The following is a 17647-nucleotide window of genomic DNA, read 5'->3' as shown; positions in this document are numbered from 1 at the left end:
GGTTGGCGATCCAAATGGCAATTGTGGCTCTGGAAACTGCAGCCCGGAAGATCTTCCTATTGATCTTTTCCCTTGCACTTTGCCCTCTATTATGAGGCGCAGTATTTCGTATCTACCACCTCTCATCACATAACCCAGGTATTGCATTTTTCTTTCCTTGATGGTGTTCAGTATCTCTTTTTGTTTCTGCATACGCTGGAGTACTTCATGGTTGATCCTTTTTGAATAGTAACTTTAGAATTGCTGAAATCAAGGCTAGTTTAGTTTAGCTGAAATCAGTTATGTAAGAAATATTTGTTGTTTGTAGCACTTGGAAGCCTTTCCAAATAAGTAAGTTACGAAAAATTTTCTACGGAAATGCATAATTTTCAGTTTTTCAACTTTAGAATAGCTGAAGGCTGAAGTCAATTACATGAAAACACGTTTCTGTTTTTTGTTCTAGAAATTTTTCTAAACATAGACACGCAAATTACTTTTGCGGAAGTGTACCATTTTCATTTATTTATAAAACATTGTAAAATATAGCAAGATTTGAAAAGTACTCAGCAATTGGAATTCGTAAACAGACGCGTTTTAGCTTCCAACGTATTTTGATTGCTTTGGTTATGTTTGTTTTGGTTTGTTGGTTCATTTTTGTTTATTTTCGTTTTTTCTGGGTACCCTATTGTTGCCTAAATTACAGTATCTGGTATCAGGTTAAGTTCATACCTACATAAGAAAAGTGTTAAGAATGTAAAGCAGGAACACGTTTTCATATAACTGATTTCTGTTATTCTAAAGTCAGAAAAAAGAGAATGATGTATTTCCGCAGAGAACTTTTTATGATTTTGTGTTTGGGGAGGCTTCTATATACTGGATGTTTTGTTGTTTTTTTATGAAGTGATTTCAAGTAAAAAAGAACTTCACCTAAGATTTTTATAGAGTATGTTCCCGGATTGTCTTTATAAGAGGAAAAACTTTATTATTGACATTTTGAGAAAAATGGCATTCTTCATATAAATTTTTACTTATAAATTGGTTAATCCCTTTATACTGTTCCAGAGAAAATTAAAAAAAAACATGAAAATATAGTTCAATATCTTAAGTCCTAAAAATCAAAACGTGCTTCTGTGGTAAAATAATTTTGTTTGCATTCTTTGAGAGATCACATATATTGACCAGGATTAATATTAGCTTTGTTCGCACAGCGAAATATCCAACCGGTTGTCAATTTATTCCTACAGAATAAAGTTTTTCCTCTTGTACAAACCATCCGGAGACATACTGTAGAGGCTTTACTGACAATATGCTCTATGTTTCAGACCTGTAGTACCGTTGAAAAAGGGGTACAACCTATAAAGTAAACAACTGGAATTTTCAAGATTTTTCTTTACCTTACAGATAAAACGGAGGATAGAAGGATAATAATATAGAAAATGATATCTGTCGGTGTTCATATAACTGACCTTATTTTTCCGTAATTTATTTCATTTATTTGATTTTTGATTTACATCATGATGAATAAAAATTATTAATAAGCTTTTTTCTATGCATTTTGCATTAACTGTTAATGGAATATCAAGCAACATAAGGCAGGCTTTAGAAGATGACACTTTGTATTATTGTAAAAAATTGCATTAAAATGGGAATGAAATTAAAAATAAATTATTAAATAGTAAAAATATTTTATTTAGTTATTTACATATATTACATATTATACTGATTATTTAATAGAAATCTATAAATTATGTCACATGATTTAAATTTAATCCTTTTTATAACAATTTTGCGGTTCATACATTCCTCGATAGGTTAATAATACAGAAAATAAGTAATTTTGCATCAATATTTATTATAAATATTATATAAAGATAAATAAACTAACTGATTAATAAAAAAATCACTTCATTATTAAATTCTTAAGTTTAGTAAAAACGTTTTTTCAATAATCTTACAGCGCTTTCAGATGGAACGGAGCGTCTTGAAAAAACACGCGGACGATCAGCGCGGTCCGCGTGTTTTTTCAAGATAGCCGTTGGACGAAATCATCCGGACGGAGCATATGCGACCGACGTGAAATTGTTCATATAAACCAATATTTTTTTAGTTTATGGAATCTATTATCCCTGTATTTTATATTATTTTTGATAATCTATTATCTATTCAAATTGAATTTTTTGTTCAATGTCTCTGTAAATAAATAAATAAATAACTAATAACTTTTACAATGTTCTATTATGCCCTTTTTGAGTCGCATCTTCGTTATGCCCTTCCATTCTGGGGTACTTGCTGCGCGACAAAATTTGATCGTATTTTCAAACTTCAAAAGAGAGCAGTTCGATATTTATTGGGACTGAATAGTAGAACTCACTGCCAGAATTTCTTTAAAATTTTCAAAATACTGACTTTTCCTTCCTTATTCATTTTTGAATCCGTTTGCTTAATCCGCAAGCACATATCTGCTATTCCAGAAAGGCCATCTCACAAATATCCACTTAGGAATGCGGAGCACGATCTTTGTCTACCAACCCCGAGCTCAGAACTAGTTAAAGGCTCAATACTGTACAATGAAAAACTCACCGGTTTTTAAATAAAAAATATTTTAATATTTGAGGGATAGTTTCACCTCCTTAGAGTTTCGAAAAATCCCTTCTTATCGAACCTCTACACCCTAAAGTCAATCTGTTTTCCAAAAATCAGCTTTTTACGTCAAGCGCTTTAAGCAGGATCGTGATTAATCAATTACCAGATTTTTCAAAACACCCTGTATACATTTTTAAAAAATCTTAAAATATGTAATAAAACAAAATAACATATACGTGTTTAAGCGTTTTTTCGGATACTTGACCGTTTTTTAAATAAAAAATATTGTAATATTTGAGGGGTGATTTCGCCCTCTTGGAACTGGAATTTCGAAAAATCCCTTCTTATCGAACCTCTACACCCTAGAATCAACCTGTATGCCAAAATTGAGCTTCTTACATTGAGTGGTTTGAGCAGGATCGCGTAATTAATCAGTATGTCAGTCACTTAAGGATTTTTTATATTAGTATAGACTAGTCGTCTGGTCTTCAAAGTAGCCTAAGTTGTTATTATTTTTTGTAATCTAAGTTGATGGCAATATCCGCTTCACATTAGTGCAGCGGCAATTTTTTTTTTATTTTTGACAAATTTGGGATTTAGACGTCGCGTCGCGTTGTCATGACTAATTTCCCAACTCAATTACACCCCCCCCCCATCACCCCCCATAGCTTCACCACTGGAGAAGACTTAAAATGTCCTGAATTCCAAAACGGCCACTCCCGCCAGCTACAATTGACAATTTTTTTTTAATTTCTCAATGATATGAATCCTATATTTTAGGCATTTCCTTGGAGAATGGCCAATAACCTATTCGAATAAAAAACTGGTTATTTAAAAATAGTAACTTTAAAACTACGCATTTTCGCACTCATTTTTATAGGAAATTTTTTCATATTTTTGTATGAGGGACCAATGAGCACTTATTTAACACTTTGGCTAGTTAATGGAGTAAAAAAAATTAAAGCTAAGATTGCTGTTATTAGACTTGAATTGGAGCAAATTAATAAAATTACGTTTATCTCATTAAGGAGACCGAATTCGACAAAATATCAAGAGACACTTCTTAATCGGCATTAAACAGTTTAAACAATTTTTCTAACAAGATAAAGAAAAATTAGTGGCGCACGTTTTTTATTAATAAAATCATAACCCATATGCACGTCCCTGGTCCCTGGTGAATATGACAATACTTTTTTAGCATTAAAATATGTTGCACTTATAGTAACTTATACCCTCAAAATTTCATATGAATCGCTAAAAGTACTTGGAAGAAAATTATAAAAAATCTGAAATAAATGAACTGTAAGATAAAAAACAAATCAGAATCGGTTGATAAAAAAATATAATAAAAATGAATAAAATAAAAAATAAATCTTATTTTTACGAGAGGAATCTCCCCACGAGAAATGGCACATTTTCTGAAACACCCTGTACAGGGTGGGTCAAATTCGACGCTTTTAAATGGGAACACCTTTTTCTATAGGAGATAGACGAAAACTAATATAGGTGTCTGGAGCTCAATTTTCATCAAAAACAGAATGGTGAAAACCGCACATGAATATCTGTTACCGTTTCGGAGTTACGGGGTGTTTTTCAAAAATGTGCATTTTTAACAAATCGTTGTAACTTTTTTACTATGGAAAATTTTGTATTTCTATGAAAACATTTCCAAAGCACCTTTTTAATGGTTTAAGTATAATTATTTTTAAATTAATAATTTAAGAGTTATCAACAGAAAAATTGATTTTTTATTTGGGACACCCTGTATATTTTTAATAACTGAAAAGAATTTACAATTACCTTTCCAAAAATATAGCACCACTTGATATTTTGTTATAATCCCCTTCGAAATACAGAATTTTTAAAAGTTCGCCACTTTTAACTAGTAGACTTTGGACCCCTTATTGATGATATGCCCTTAATGGAACTCGAAAACATATTTTTCCAGCAAGATGACGCACCGCCTCTGAACGCTGAAGTTATCAGCAAATTTTTGCAGCCAATTTCAAGAATAATTGAATAGCTAACCCAGATCCCAGCCGTTGGCCGTCGAGGCCGCCTGACTTAGTGCCCATGGATCTAATCCTATGGATATATTTGCGGAAGAATAAAGGTTCCTTATTCTTCCGTATAATCTAGACAAGAATTAGAAATACTTAGCAGTTATGAGAGGGTATCTTTCACCCCCACTGAGTTAATGAATTCCGCGAGAAATGTTCAAAAACTGCCCACACTGTCCATAACAGAAGACGGTCGATATATCGAACCCTTGTAGCAAAATCTCATGTCTTGGTTTGCTATTTATTTTTATTGTTAAATATAGTTTAAATGTGTTGATGTTGGTTAAATATAATTTAAATTGTTATAAAATTCTGCATCTCTCATAGCAAATATTATTTTCGTTTTAATTGATGCTCACAGCTAGAATTTTTTTGCATTACAGCCGGCGGTGCTGTTCAAAACCTACTTATTTAAAGCGGGCGAATTTTTATATATCTATATCTCGAAGAGGAATCGAACAAAATATCAAGCGTGTTATATTTTTGGAAAGGTAATTTTACATTATTTTCAATAAATTAAAAATATACAGGGTGTCCCATATAAAAAATCAAATTTCTGTTGATAATTCTTAAATTCTACGTAAAAAGGTGCTTTGGAAATGTTTTCATAAAAATACAAAATTTTCCATTGCAAAAAAGTTACAGCGATTTGTTAAAAATGCATATTTTTGAAAAACACTCCGTAACTCCGAAACGGTAACAGATATCGACATGCGGTTTTCACCATCATGTTTTTGACAAAAATTGAGCTCTAGATACCGATATTAGTTTTTGTCTCCTATAGAAAAGAGTGTTTCCATTTAAAAGTGTCGAATTTGACCCACCCTGTACAAGCTTTCACATGACTACATCGAATTGTTTTTGGGTCAATTTAAAGCAAACATTTTTTAACTAAACCAGTTAAATCAGCTTTCACATGCTGATAAACCACCTAAAAGAAGATACCTGTTTACAGTTTACAGTTTACAGTTAATAGTATTTTCTAAGAAGCACTAAGGCACACTAACATAAAAACCAGTGCCTCTTTAGCTTCTGGGGGCACATCACATCTCCCTCTACACTGGCGCCGTGGTGTCAATGTCAATATAGCCAGTAAATTTGTGTCCTGACCACGCAACCTGCCGTGTAATAGACATTTCGTCTAAAACCAAATTGCATAATTATATGGCTTTGGCGACTTCCTCTGCTTTAACAAGGCCAACAGAGCTTTTTTTGTAAAGCCTGCGCTACCATCTACAGATCTGTACCACTTTGAAATTGTGCCTAAATGTGGCAGTGATTTAGTCAATGTTTGCTAATCAAAATTGTAGCCCGTCGGTGAATAAAATGATAGCGGACAAAGCAAAAGACCTAAGACTAGATTATGCTTCCGTTTGCGCGAATCTCTTATCATTCCTTCAAAAATATCTAATACTGCAATACCAGATAATGAAGCCTGCAAAAAATGTTAAAAAATAGTCAGAAATAGTATAATGTTTTATTAGGAGTAAAAATTATACTTTTTGTGGTTTGCTATACGTTTGACATACGACAGTACAGTACAGGCGAGGTACAAAAACTAATTTTTACTCCGAATAGAATTGCTATTTTTTTCAAACGCCACAAATATTTTTTTTTAAATTTTAAACGTTCCAAATAATATAAAAAGATTAAAAAAAGAGTAAAACGTAATAAAATTCTTTGGTATATAATAAATAACAATATCTTTTAAGAAATTATATATCGAGAAACTATAGTTACGCTCGTTGAATTTGACACTTTATGTCAGTTTAATAATGTATTTTCGTACTTTTATGCTTAGGCGTAAAAGTGCTTTACTTTTATGCCCAGACGTTAAAATTACTTTTTCATGTTGTCTATCACGTCGCAAAATTTAATACTTTTTTATTACTCATGCGGGGAAAGTACAGTTTGACAAATATAGGAAGAGACTTGGGGATAGCACCGGTCGCGCACACGATAGAGAGAGAACGCATTCGGCGGAAGAGAGATGCAATTACGCTACGACAAATCTGATTAAAGCAAATTTGTGTGCTGTCCACTGCGCATCGAGGGGCGTCTCTTATTTTATATTTCTTACGTCTCTAGCCATACTTGTTAAGTTGTAGTATCTTTTCGCTCTCTTTTGGCTTCGAAAAGACGCTATTTGCCCACTTCACAATTACCACACGAGTTTTGAACAAATTTAGGGTGTATTCCGTTGCTTATCTTGGTTATGGTCAAAGATAGGTTATGGTTTTATGTTCCGTTTCTATCGGTTTCCTGAAAGTTATCTTATTAACAGAACACGGTTCCTGAAAAATTCGGTTATAACCATTGCCTGGAAACTTATATGGTGAAATTTTGATAAAATAATTTAGTACTCACTAAAAACACGGTATGTCGCTAGTGGCAGGAAAAATAATTTTTAGAGGTTACTAGTTTATTTGGTTGCCTATGATATGCATATACAGGGTGTTTCCTAATTAATCTAAAAAATAAAAAATCGTTAAAAACGGCGGGCTCTTAATAAGTATATTTATTTTTTTCTCGGCAACCGTTTGATGAACAAGAAAAACTCAAAAGATCAATTTTGTTGAAAAAGGATGGCCAGTTAAGAAAAAAAAATTTTCTTTAAAAAAGCAGTAGTGTACCATTTATGTTAAGCAAAATATCGATTTTTTTAAAATTTTTAACACCCTGTAGATCAGAAAGGAAGTACTTTAGACCCAATGGTTATATAAAAATTGTTTTAAGAACACATGAGGAATCACACCACAATTTTTTAGACTAATTAGAAAACACCCTGTATATTGTCAACTTGACAATGATTGTTGATAAATCAAAAAATACCTTTTCTGTGAAAAAAGCCCGATTTTCGCAGGAAAAATTTTGGTTTTTATTGAATTTGGGTCTGCGTCTACAAATACCGGTATGTTTTTTAAGATTCTATCTATCTAAATTTTAAATATCATAGTCAGAAATAGTTTTATTATTTATTAACTGTAAAAATGGTATGCTTATAACTTTTATCAAATATTGTGATTTACTTTCTACCTTGTAGTCAAAATTTATATTTAATAAACTGTAAAATATATATATTCTTATGTTTTATTAAAGTTACTCTGATATACTAATATATCAGTGTAACTTTAAAACTAAATACTTTGAAATCAAATATAAACATAAAAAATATTTACAGCAGAAAAGGCGAAGGCGCTGAGTTAAACGTAGCCTCTACTAAGAACACAGAGGGGCGCTTTGACCCAAAATTTTACTATTAAGTTTCATATCTATCTTAATAGAAGATTATTTTCTTTTATCTATGGTTATAACAAGGTTATAACTGTCACCAAACTATTTTATAACCAGTGCCAGAGCCAGTGCGAGAAGGCTGGTTTTTCTGGTTTTGTTTGTCAATCAATGTCATTTATGTGAGAGAAATCAAGCAAATATTGGAAGTTCAAGTGAAATTCTCATTTAATTTCTAAAATTTGTTATAATATTTTGTATTTACATCCAAAAGCAATGGAGGTAGGCAGTAAAGGTAAATAAATTTCATTAACTAAATAGAATGACTTTTTAGGACCATTTAAACTTATCATGCGGCCATTGTTTCTTAAAGTCAAGAACATTTAAAGAAAACATGAAAAACAAGACAACAAGTAATCGTGAATGTTTTGTAAGCTATAAAAATATAAATATTGATTAGATTTGTTTATTTATTATTGGTCTGTTCTAATATTGGACCTGCAAATCTTCAGTTCAGCTGTCTAACGAGTTTAACAATTTATTAATAAAGTACTTTTCAATTAAATTCCATTGAAAAGAAGAAGCAAACGTAAAAGCAGAGAATAGGTAGGTACATTAAAAATGCATAAATGATAAATTTTATAATAAAGGCTGATAAAGGTATTGAAATTTAGAAAACGTCAACATTTGACATTTCCAGTATTTTACCAAACCGTTCCGTATCAAACCGATGTTTTTCAGGAACCGCTCTTTACCGTAGTTTACCGGCCTGGTTCGCCTGATTTTGCAACGGAATACAGCCTTACTGTCGATTTGAGTACGACGAGTACGACAAGTAAACCAAAGTAAACTTTTCGCACCCAAATTTTCATTGGGACACGCAAATTGACAAGCAAAAAAGACAGCAAAAGACAGTCTCGAAATGTCAATATTAAAGAAGTGAGGTTGACATTTAAATATATTTTTATTTTTTGTTTATTTTATTACGTTGCTTTTTAATATGTCTCTTTTGTTATATTTCATCAAGTAAACAAATTATTGAACACCATTATGCAGAAACAACTTTAAAATTCCTTCATTTTGTACTCTAAAATTCGATTTAAAAATTTGAAGTTTTTAATGTCATCTTTTGCATTCATCTATGGGGTGTTCCAAAAGATATTTTTCTTGTCACGAGATTTTTAAAGTATTTTTTTGCCTTTTAATAAGTCTCTTTTGTTTACATGATGAAATATAACAAAAGAGACATATTAAAAAGCAACGTAATAAAAAATAGTATGTGCAACTCGTACGAAGTTGTCGATTGCCCACTCGAGCGAATCGACAACTTTTCCCACTAGTTGCTCAATATACTATTGTGACCATAGATTGTGACGTTTGAAAAAACACTATTTTCTGTATATTACGTAAATTATCCATACTCACTTCAATTACTGGCTGTGAAGATTATCTGGATATCAATTACTTTTCTTTTAAAGTTTTAAGGAGAACTTGTAAAGATGATATTTTTATATTCAATCTCCTCGCTCTCTTCTGCAATTTGTGTATAGTTTTTCTATGGCTGGTAGCAGCTTTCTTAATAATGCATACATTTTTTCTCCGTTTTTTCGGTGTATCAAAATCACTGATTTCCAGTTCATCAGTATAAAATGGTTTCCTAAAATGTGGTTTATTATAACTAATTTATTAATTTATTGTACTAGGAATAATCCGGTCAAATTTGACCAGATATTCCTAGTACAATGAATTCTTTTATCAAATAAATAATAATGGCCATGATTTAGATTTAAATTGCATTTTAATAATAATAATTATAATACCTTAATAATACATATTACTCTTTATAAATATTCATAAAATTCGTAGTGTGGCCACGGTCTTTAGTAAAACCACAGTTTAAAGAATATAAATATATCAGTTGGCCCACTCTTCGCCCGTATCAAAATTCCTCCCGCCGTTCCCCGCCTGTCTTGTAGACTTGGGTCAGTCTACATCCGTTGCTCGACGTGTACACAGCGTTCCAAGTTTATTTTAGTTTTGTTTTCGGTCCGACGCATAGGGTGAACCAAAAATAGTGTTTTAGTTGTTTTGTTCGAATTGTGAATAAAATGTCTACTAGAAATATTTGTGCAGTGGATGGTTGTGAAAGTAGAATGACAGAAAATATATCGTTCTTTAGGTGCCCAAAAGATGAAGGAAGGTATATGTTTATATAGTATAGGATATTAAGTATATAATAATTAAAGTATTAGACATATTAAGTATATTATAATTATGGAAACCCAACCATGAATAAATTGTTTTAAAAATATACATATAAATTAAGAAAAGATTTTACTCGAAATATGCACAAAATATTTATTTTTAACAATTAGTTTATTATTTTAGTAGATATTTTAGAGTAGTAGTAGATACTTTACTATTATGTTTTGGATTTTCCAGTATTTGCCGGTTGGCAAAGTGCATATTAAATTATTTTTTAAGATATTTTATTATATAACTTTTTTTATTTTTAGTTATTTATATAACTAACTACCTACCTGGAAAGTCCAAATTTTATCGTCAGGTAATAAAAATACGTGCATACAACTTGTTCTGCTATTGACAAGTTTTTTAGAATTTTTACTAAATTTTATGTAACAGTAAATATAACAATTGACGAGCACATGGAAAAAACGATGAGTATCCAGAAATTATAAATGCCCAGGAAAGCGTTTTTTTTAATTCAAATTACGCATGGACTTTTATATCGTTTTTCCCATTTTTAAATGCCTGTTTCTATGTGGCCGTTATCGATATTCCCGCTTATTTATGTAGCCCCCCCCCCCTTTTTGGTGCTTTCATTGTTTTTCCCGTGTGCTCTTCAATTAGTAGTAAATATTGTAATAAATTATATTTGCATATTTCTTAAGTTATAGCATGTTTTGCTTTTTAGCTGTTTGCATTTAACTTGAATTATCTACCTTTTTATCAAAAGGTAATAAAAAGTACTTGGATACAACTTGTCTTGCCATTGTCAATTTTTTTCAGTTTTTACTCAATTTTATCAAACATTAAAATTTATTACACAATTAACTACCAACATTAACATTAACTACCAACTGTTCATGATAATCATAAAATTTAGAAAAAATTGACAATGGCAACACAAGTTGTATGCAAAGGCACTTTTATTACCTTACGATAAAATTTGGGCTTTCCAGGTAGGTAATTAAAGTAAAATGCAAAGATCTATAAAGCAAAACATGCTATAATTTAAGAAATATGCAAATATATTATATATATTAAAAAAATTGTTTAGAATACATTTTTCATATGGGGTTTCCATAATAATTATTAATAATAATCCCCTATTGACAGTTCCATATTCGAGAGAATTGGGATAGAATAATATATCTAATATTAATGTATTCACCATAATATGTACTCACCACAATACACCAAAACACTTTTACTTTTACACTAGACGCGCGTTTCGCTAACCATGTTAGCATCATCAGCAGATGATTATAAACTAAAGTACAATCTACAAGTTGAGCGTTTATATACTCGCTCAGTGGGCACCGAGTGGGCGTGGCAAAATCTAGCCAACCGAGTCAAAGCCAACTGAGCGTAACAGTTAGATTTCCGCCACTAGAGTAGTAGGAACAAAGAACTTGAAGGAATTGGACCGTTGACTCTGTTCATACTATCTTTACATTTATAAAACTTAGCACTATACACAAGTTTATAATTGACATTCTTAAAAATTCCTTTTAGACCACGGGATAACTCTCTATCAAACCTTATCGAAAAATATTTAGACGTATCTTTCTCCACTTGAAAAGTCGAATTTTCAGAAATCATTAACCTATACTTACGTTTTCTAATTAATTTATCAACTAGTGAAGGAGAATATCCATTACACTCAGCTATATTCCTAATGTAATCTCTTTCTATTTCATATCTTTCGTTGGAAAGTGGGAAACTAAGTAATCTATGAACTAAGAAATTTAAACTAGCCATTTTATGTTCAACACTATGATGTGATTCATTAGGAATATATCTGCGTGTGGTTAAAAACACTTACTGATTCTGAACCGTCCTAGAACTGTGATACGCATGCGCAGAAGGAAATACGGAGAAATTATTTCATTAGCGCATGCGCGGCAAAGTTCTAGGACAGTTCAGAATCGGTAATAATAAAAACCCGAACAAAGCTAAAAACTGACAACTGAACGGAAACCTGAACTGACCGTCTAAAAGTACCCTAATAGAATATTTAGAGAAAAAAATATAAAAAAATTAAAAAATAACATAATATTTACCAATTACGAACTCCTTCTACTCCCGACTCTTTGGCTGTAGTTGTTACCTCAATGCAGTTAAGCAGCTCATGTTCTGTTTCAGAGGCCGTTTCGGTAGTTTCAGTTGCAGAAGAATTATCTTCATTGTTTAAATCAAGTGACGAAGGAGATCTGAGGTATAAAATATAATATGAAGTATACGAAAATAATATTTGCATAATAATTATATTTAATAAATATCGTTCATTTTACAAAGTTTGCAAAACTTACATAGTAGCTGATGGTGCAACTGGTTCTTCAATAAGAGGAGACACTTCTTGTATATTTGCCACTCTAAAAATTAAGAGATCGTTGCTAAGTAGTGGTAATTTTTTTTTACTCTACAGAGTGAGGCATAAGGCATTGTCAATACTTCAGTTACGTATTCATTATTTTAATATTTTTTAAAAATGTATACAGGGTGTTTCATAAAATATGACCATTGAGTACCTAATCACGATTCTACTTAAACTGCTTGACGTTTAAAACTGATTTTTGGCAAACGGATTGACTATGGGGTATAGAGGTTCGATAAGGAGGGGTTTCTCGAATCTCAAGAGGGTGAAATCGCCCCTCAAATATTACAATATTATTTGTTATTTAAAAAACGGTTAGTCTTTCGGGAAAACGCTTGGACACGCATAATTTATTTTGTTTTTTAACATATTTTAATTTTTTTAAAAAAATCATACAGGGTGTTCAACACAACCACGATTCTGCTTAAAGTGCTTGACGTAAAAAGCTTATTTTTGGCAAACGGAAAATTTTTTCCAAAGTCAAAGTCCAACGAGATGAAACTACCCCTCAAATATTACCAAGTTATATAATAATGTCGCCATATTGTTTTTTCTCATGCTGACATAAATGTGAGAAAATATTATCCAGTTCGTATGTTAATGGAAATTCTTGCTTTGCTTTATCATCACCATTACAAATGATCAATTCGACGCGAACGATGTCGCGGGTACACGCTAGTGTCCTACTATGAACTTTATTGCCTGCCTCTGCCCTGGTGAGTTTTTCCACCATTCTAGAGATTTGTTGGCCACCCATCGTTTCGTGGCCATTCCCGAGACTGATGTGAAAAAGTAAGTTAAAAGTATCTATATTTAAAAAGTAATTTTAAAATTTATAGATTTTACAATGGACTTTTGTACAATTTTTTAGTTTATAGTTTTTAAGATGGATGTTTTTTTATAGATTTTGTTAAAAACATAGAAATATTAATTTAAGGCGAAAAATCTCAAAAACAAAGGTAAAGTCCCACATTTATATATACTTTATCTGAAGTATTGACAAATTATCATGAATCGCCCTGTTTTGGAAAAAATCGAAATAAAAATGAAACTTCTACACCCTGTATCTTCGAAACTAAGGATTTTTGGACATATATTTATACGAACTTTTTTATTTATTTTTATCTGCAGAATATGCTGCCGAAATTTCCGGAATACAGTTCGAACCACCCTGTATATTAAGGCTTCATGGTTTTATTGAAATAATTATTTTTTTAGTATTGTTAGCTATTTTTCAGCTTAAAAAAATTAAAAGGAGACATTTTATGTTTTATTTAATATACCTATACCATAATGTTACTTCTTTACATTAAAATATAAAATATTCACCTCTTATGAGCCCTGTGTGTGTCTATTTTAAACCTTTGGTTAATATTGTTTACCCCAAAGTATTTATTTAGTTCTTGTTCAGATTCAGAGACTGAATCAGATATTGAGGAATCATCTTCTTTGTCTGAATACGGAGAGTCTGATAAAGGAGATCTGAAAAAATAATTATATACTATCAATCATAATTATATAAATTAATATACGACAATAAATATTATTTCTCCGGAGAATAAATTCAAACTTACATATCACAGCCTGATGGTGCAGCAACTGGCATTTCAATAGAAGTACCTACTTCAGATATACTTTCCAAGCTAAAAATTATAAGAAAATGGTTAAATATATTTTAAAAACAATCAAAAATATGGTTATAATATAAAGGTGGATTCTGACGACTCGTGTACTTGGCAAGTACGCCAATATTTGCGTACTTGGCAAGTATACACTATCTTTATAAACAACATTTTTGTGCAACAAGCTACATGGAAATCACTCACACCACATGGCAAGTATATCCCCATAACAAATGTTTATACAAGTACACGAGTCGTCAGAGTCCGCCTTAAGAAAAATGGTTGGGGATTTTTCATGTACAATTAAGTATAAAGCGGATTCTGACGACTCGTATACTTGGCAAGTACGCCAATATTTATGTACTTGCCAAGTACGCAAATATTAGTAATCTATGTTTTTCTTTTACGACATATCTATGACTTGGTGTGATCAACTACATTTGACAAGTTTCTGACCGGTTTGGATGCTTGTGAGAACAAACCCATCATCTTTGATTGTATTTAATTATGTAAAGGCGGATTCTGACGATTCGTGTACTTGGCAAGTACGCCAATATTATTGGCGTACTTGGCAAGTATACTATCTTTAGAAACAACATTTTTTTGCAACAAGCTTGGCGCTCACACAGCGCGACGAGTGACAAATAATTGCACAAGTAAACCATTCACACGACATGGCAAGTATTTGCCAATAACAAATGTTTGCATAAGTACACGAGTTGTCAGAGTCCGCCTTAAGACAATGGCTGGTTTGTCTCGAATGAAATATTAAGGCGGACTCTGACAACTTTTGTACATGTACAAACATTTGTTATTGGTATATACTTGCCATACCAGTTTTCTGATGCTATGGAAACGAACCTAATGTGGCATACTTACGATTTTGGATAAACTCTAGGAGGCGTACTGGTACTTGAACAATCTGAACTAAAAATATAGTATTCATATTAGTACTTAGACCGTAACAGTATCAATAAAACTTAATCATCAATATTTAATCTATATAAACAAAATCTATATACAAAACTAATCACTTTTTTTTATTAAACTTTACTGTGCAGCAATATTCTTATTGAATATTTTATTAGAGACGTTAAATAATTCTAATTAAGTATGCAAATATTAGTAATGACATGGCAAGTATATGCCAATAACAAATGTTTGTAAAGTACACGAGTCGTCAGAGTCCGCCTTAAGACAATGACTGGCTTATCTCGAATGAAATATTAAGGCCGACTCTGACGACTTGTGTACAGGGTGGGTCAAATTCGACGCTTTTAAATGGAAACACCCTTTTCTATAGGAGATAGACGAAAACTAATATATATATTTTCATCAAAAACATGATGGTGAAAACTGCACATCAATATGTGTTACCGTTACGGGGTGTTTTTCAAAAATGTGCATTTTTAACAAATCACTGTAACTTTTTTGCTATGGAAAATTTTGTATTTCTATGAAAACATTTCCAAAGCACCATTTTACGTAGAATTTAATGGTTTAAGTATAATTTTTTTAAAATTAATAATTTAAGAGTTATCAACAGAATAATTGATTTTTTATTTGGGACACCCTCTATATTTTTAATTAACTGAAAAGAATTTAAAATTACCTTTCCAAAAATATAGCATATTTGATATTTTGTTATAATCCCCTTCGAAATACAGAATTTTTAAAAGTTCGCCACTTTTAACTAGTAGGCTTTGGACCCCATATTGATGATATGCCCTTAATGGAACTCGAAAACATATTTTTCCAGCAAGACGACACACCGCCTCTGAACGCTGAAGTTATCAGCAAATTTCAAAAATAATTGAATAGCTAACCAAGATCCCAGCCGTTGGCCGCCGAGGCCGCCTGACTTAGTGCCCATGGATCTAATCCTATGGATATATTTGCGGAAGAATAAAGGTTCCTTATTCTTCCGTATAATCTAGACAAGAATTAGAAATACTTAACAGTTATGAGAGGGTATCTTTCACCACCACTGAGTTAATGAATTCCGCGAAAAATGTTCAAAAACTGCCCCGTCTGTCCATAACAGAAGACGGTCGATATGTCTAACACTTGTAGCAAAATCTCATGTCTTGGTTTGCTATTTATTTTTATTGTTATTAGATATAGTTTAAATATGTTGATGTTGGTTAAATATATCTTAAATTGTTATAAAATTCTGCATCTCTCATAGCAAATATTATTTTCGTTTTAATTAATGCTCACAGATAGATTTTTTATGCATTACAGCCGGTGCCGTTCAATATTTAAAGCCAGGCGAATTTTTATATACTCTATATCTCGAAGAGGAATCGAGCAAAATATCAAGTGTGTTATATTTTTGGTAAGGTAATTTTAAATTATTTTCAATAAATTAAAAATATACAGGGTGTCCCATATAAAAATCAAATTTTCTGTTAATAATTCTTAAATTATTAATTTTAAAAAAATTATACTTAAACCATTAAATTCTACGTAAAAAGGTGCTTTGGAAATGTTTTCATAAAAATATAAAATTTTTGAACACCCGTAACTCCGAAACGGAAACAGATATCGATATGCGGTTTTCACCATCATGTTTTTGACAAAAATTGAGTTCCAGGCACCGATATTAGTTTTTGTCTATCTCCTATAGAAAAGGGTGTTTCCATTTAAAAGCGTCGAATTTGACCCACTCGGTACATGTACAAACATTTTTTATTGGCATATAGGGTGGCAACTACGAGAGATACGAATTCAGTTAAATGGGATAAAAGTTGCGTAATTAGATGTTTGACAAACACCTAGGAAGAAAACCCCGGTATCTTGATTCGTTTAGGATTAATATAAAAAAAAAATGAAAATAATACGTTTATATTAAATAACAATATCTTCAGAACTAGGTATTGTATCTATTGGAACGTAAGTTGGTACTTTTTATATATTTTTTTTATATTTGACCTCGGCCAATTAAATGCTGTTTTCAGAAAATTTCTAAGCCTTCTAGATTTCGCACAACAGCAGTCAAGTTTTTGTTTTCTTATGGCCGTGATTTTGAATTTTTATACTATTAGATAGAGCAAAAAATAATCTATACGGTGGTATCTAATTTTTATTCATTATTATATAAATTTACAAAAAAATAAAAGATTTTTTAAAAATTCGCTCAGAAGATCAAGTCTGCCTTGAAAGTCCAATTGACACTTTATATGACAGCAAGTTAATTTTTGGTTTGGTTTGGTTTGGAGTGAGAAAAGACGAGAATGTATGATGTTTGCTTAAAAATAATAGAAATTTCGATATGGCATGCGTAAGTTATAGAACATTAGCTTAATTCGGGTTTCTCTTATTACCGATTCTGAACCGTCCTAGAACTGTGATGCGTATGCGCAGAAGGAAATATGAAGACATTATTTCATTTGCGCATGCGCTACAGAGTTCTAGGACGGTTCAGAATCGGTAATAACAAGAACCCGAACAAAGCTATTGTATCCTGAAATGACGCAGCCTCATCGTACTATTTTCGCAAGGATTTCAAGAAATTTAGCAGTTGCTGGTAGCTTTAAGAAACAAGAAGA

At 31.5% G+C, this 17647-nt stretch overlaps 1 protein-coding gene across 1 annotated transcript in view; it reads right to left on the bottom strand.

Moving 5' to 3' along the window:
- Positions 1-5386: 5386 nt before the first annotated feature.
- LOC115890544 overlaps positions 5387-17647 on the bottom strand; it is a 49247-nt gene continuing 36986 nt past the window's right edge. Inside the window, exons 5-11 of the mRNA XM_030910807.1 lie at positions 14976-15023; positions 14049-14117; positions 13804-13956; positions 12410-12472; positions 12161-12310; positions 9279-9510; positions 5387-6057 (exon numbers count right to left, since the gene is read on the bottom strand). Coding sequence (XP_030766667.1) covers positions 9315-9510; positions 12161-12310; positions 12410-12472; positions 13804-13956; positions 14049-14117; positions 14976-15023 — 679 coding nt within the window. The 3' untranslated portion in view covers positions 5387-6057; positions 9279-9314. The remainder of the gene's footprint in view (positions 6058-9278; positions 9511-12160; positions 12311-12409; positions 12473-13803; positions 13957-14048; positions 14118-14975; positions 15024-17647) is intronic.

The sequence above is a fragment of the Sitophilus oryzae genome, unplaced genomic scaffold (assembly GCF_002938485.1).
Source record: "Sitophilus oryzae breed Bouriz unplaced genomic scaffold, Soryzae_2.0 scaffold_882_pilon_pilon, whole genome shotgun sequence".
Classification (NCBI taxonomy): domain Eukaryota; kingdom Metazoa; phylum Arthropoda; class Insecta; order Coleoptera; family Curculionidae; genus Sitophilus; species Sitophilus oryzae.
Note: the sequence above shows the minus strand (reverse complement) of the source record. Positions and strands in the feature narration are given on the sequence as shown.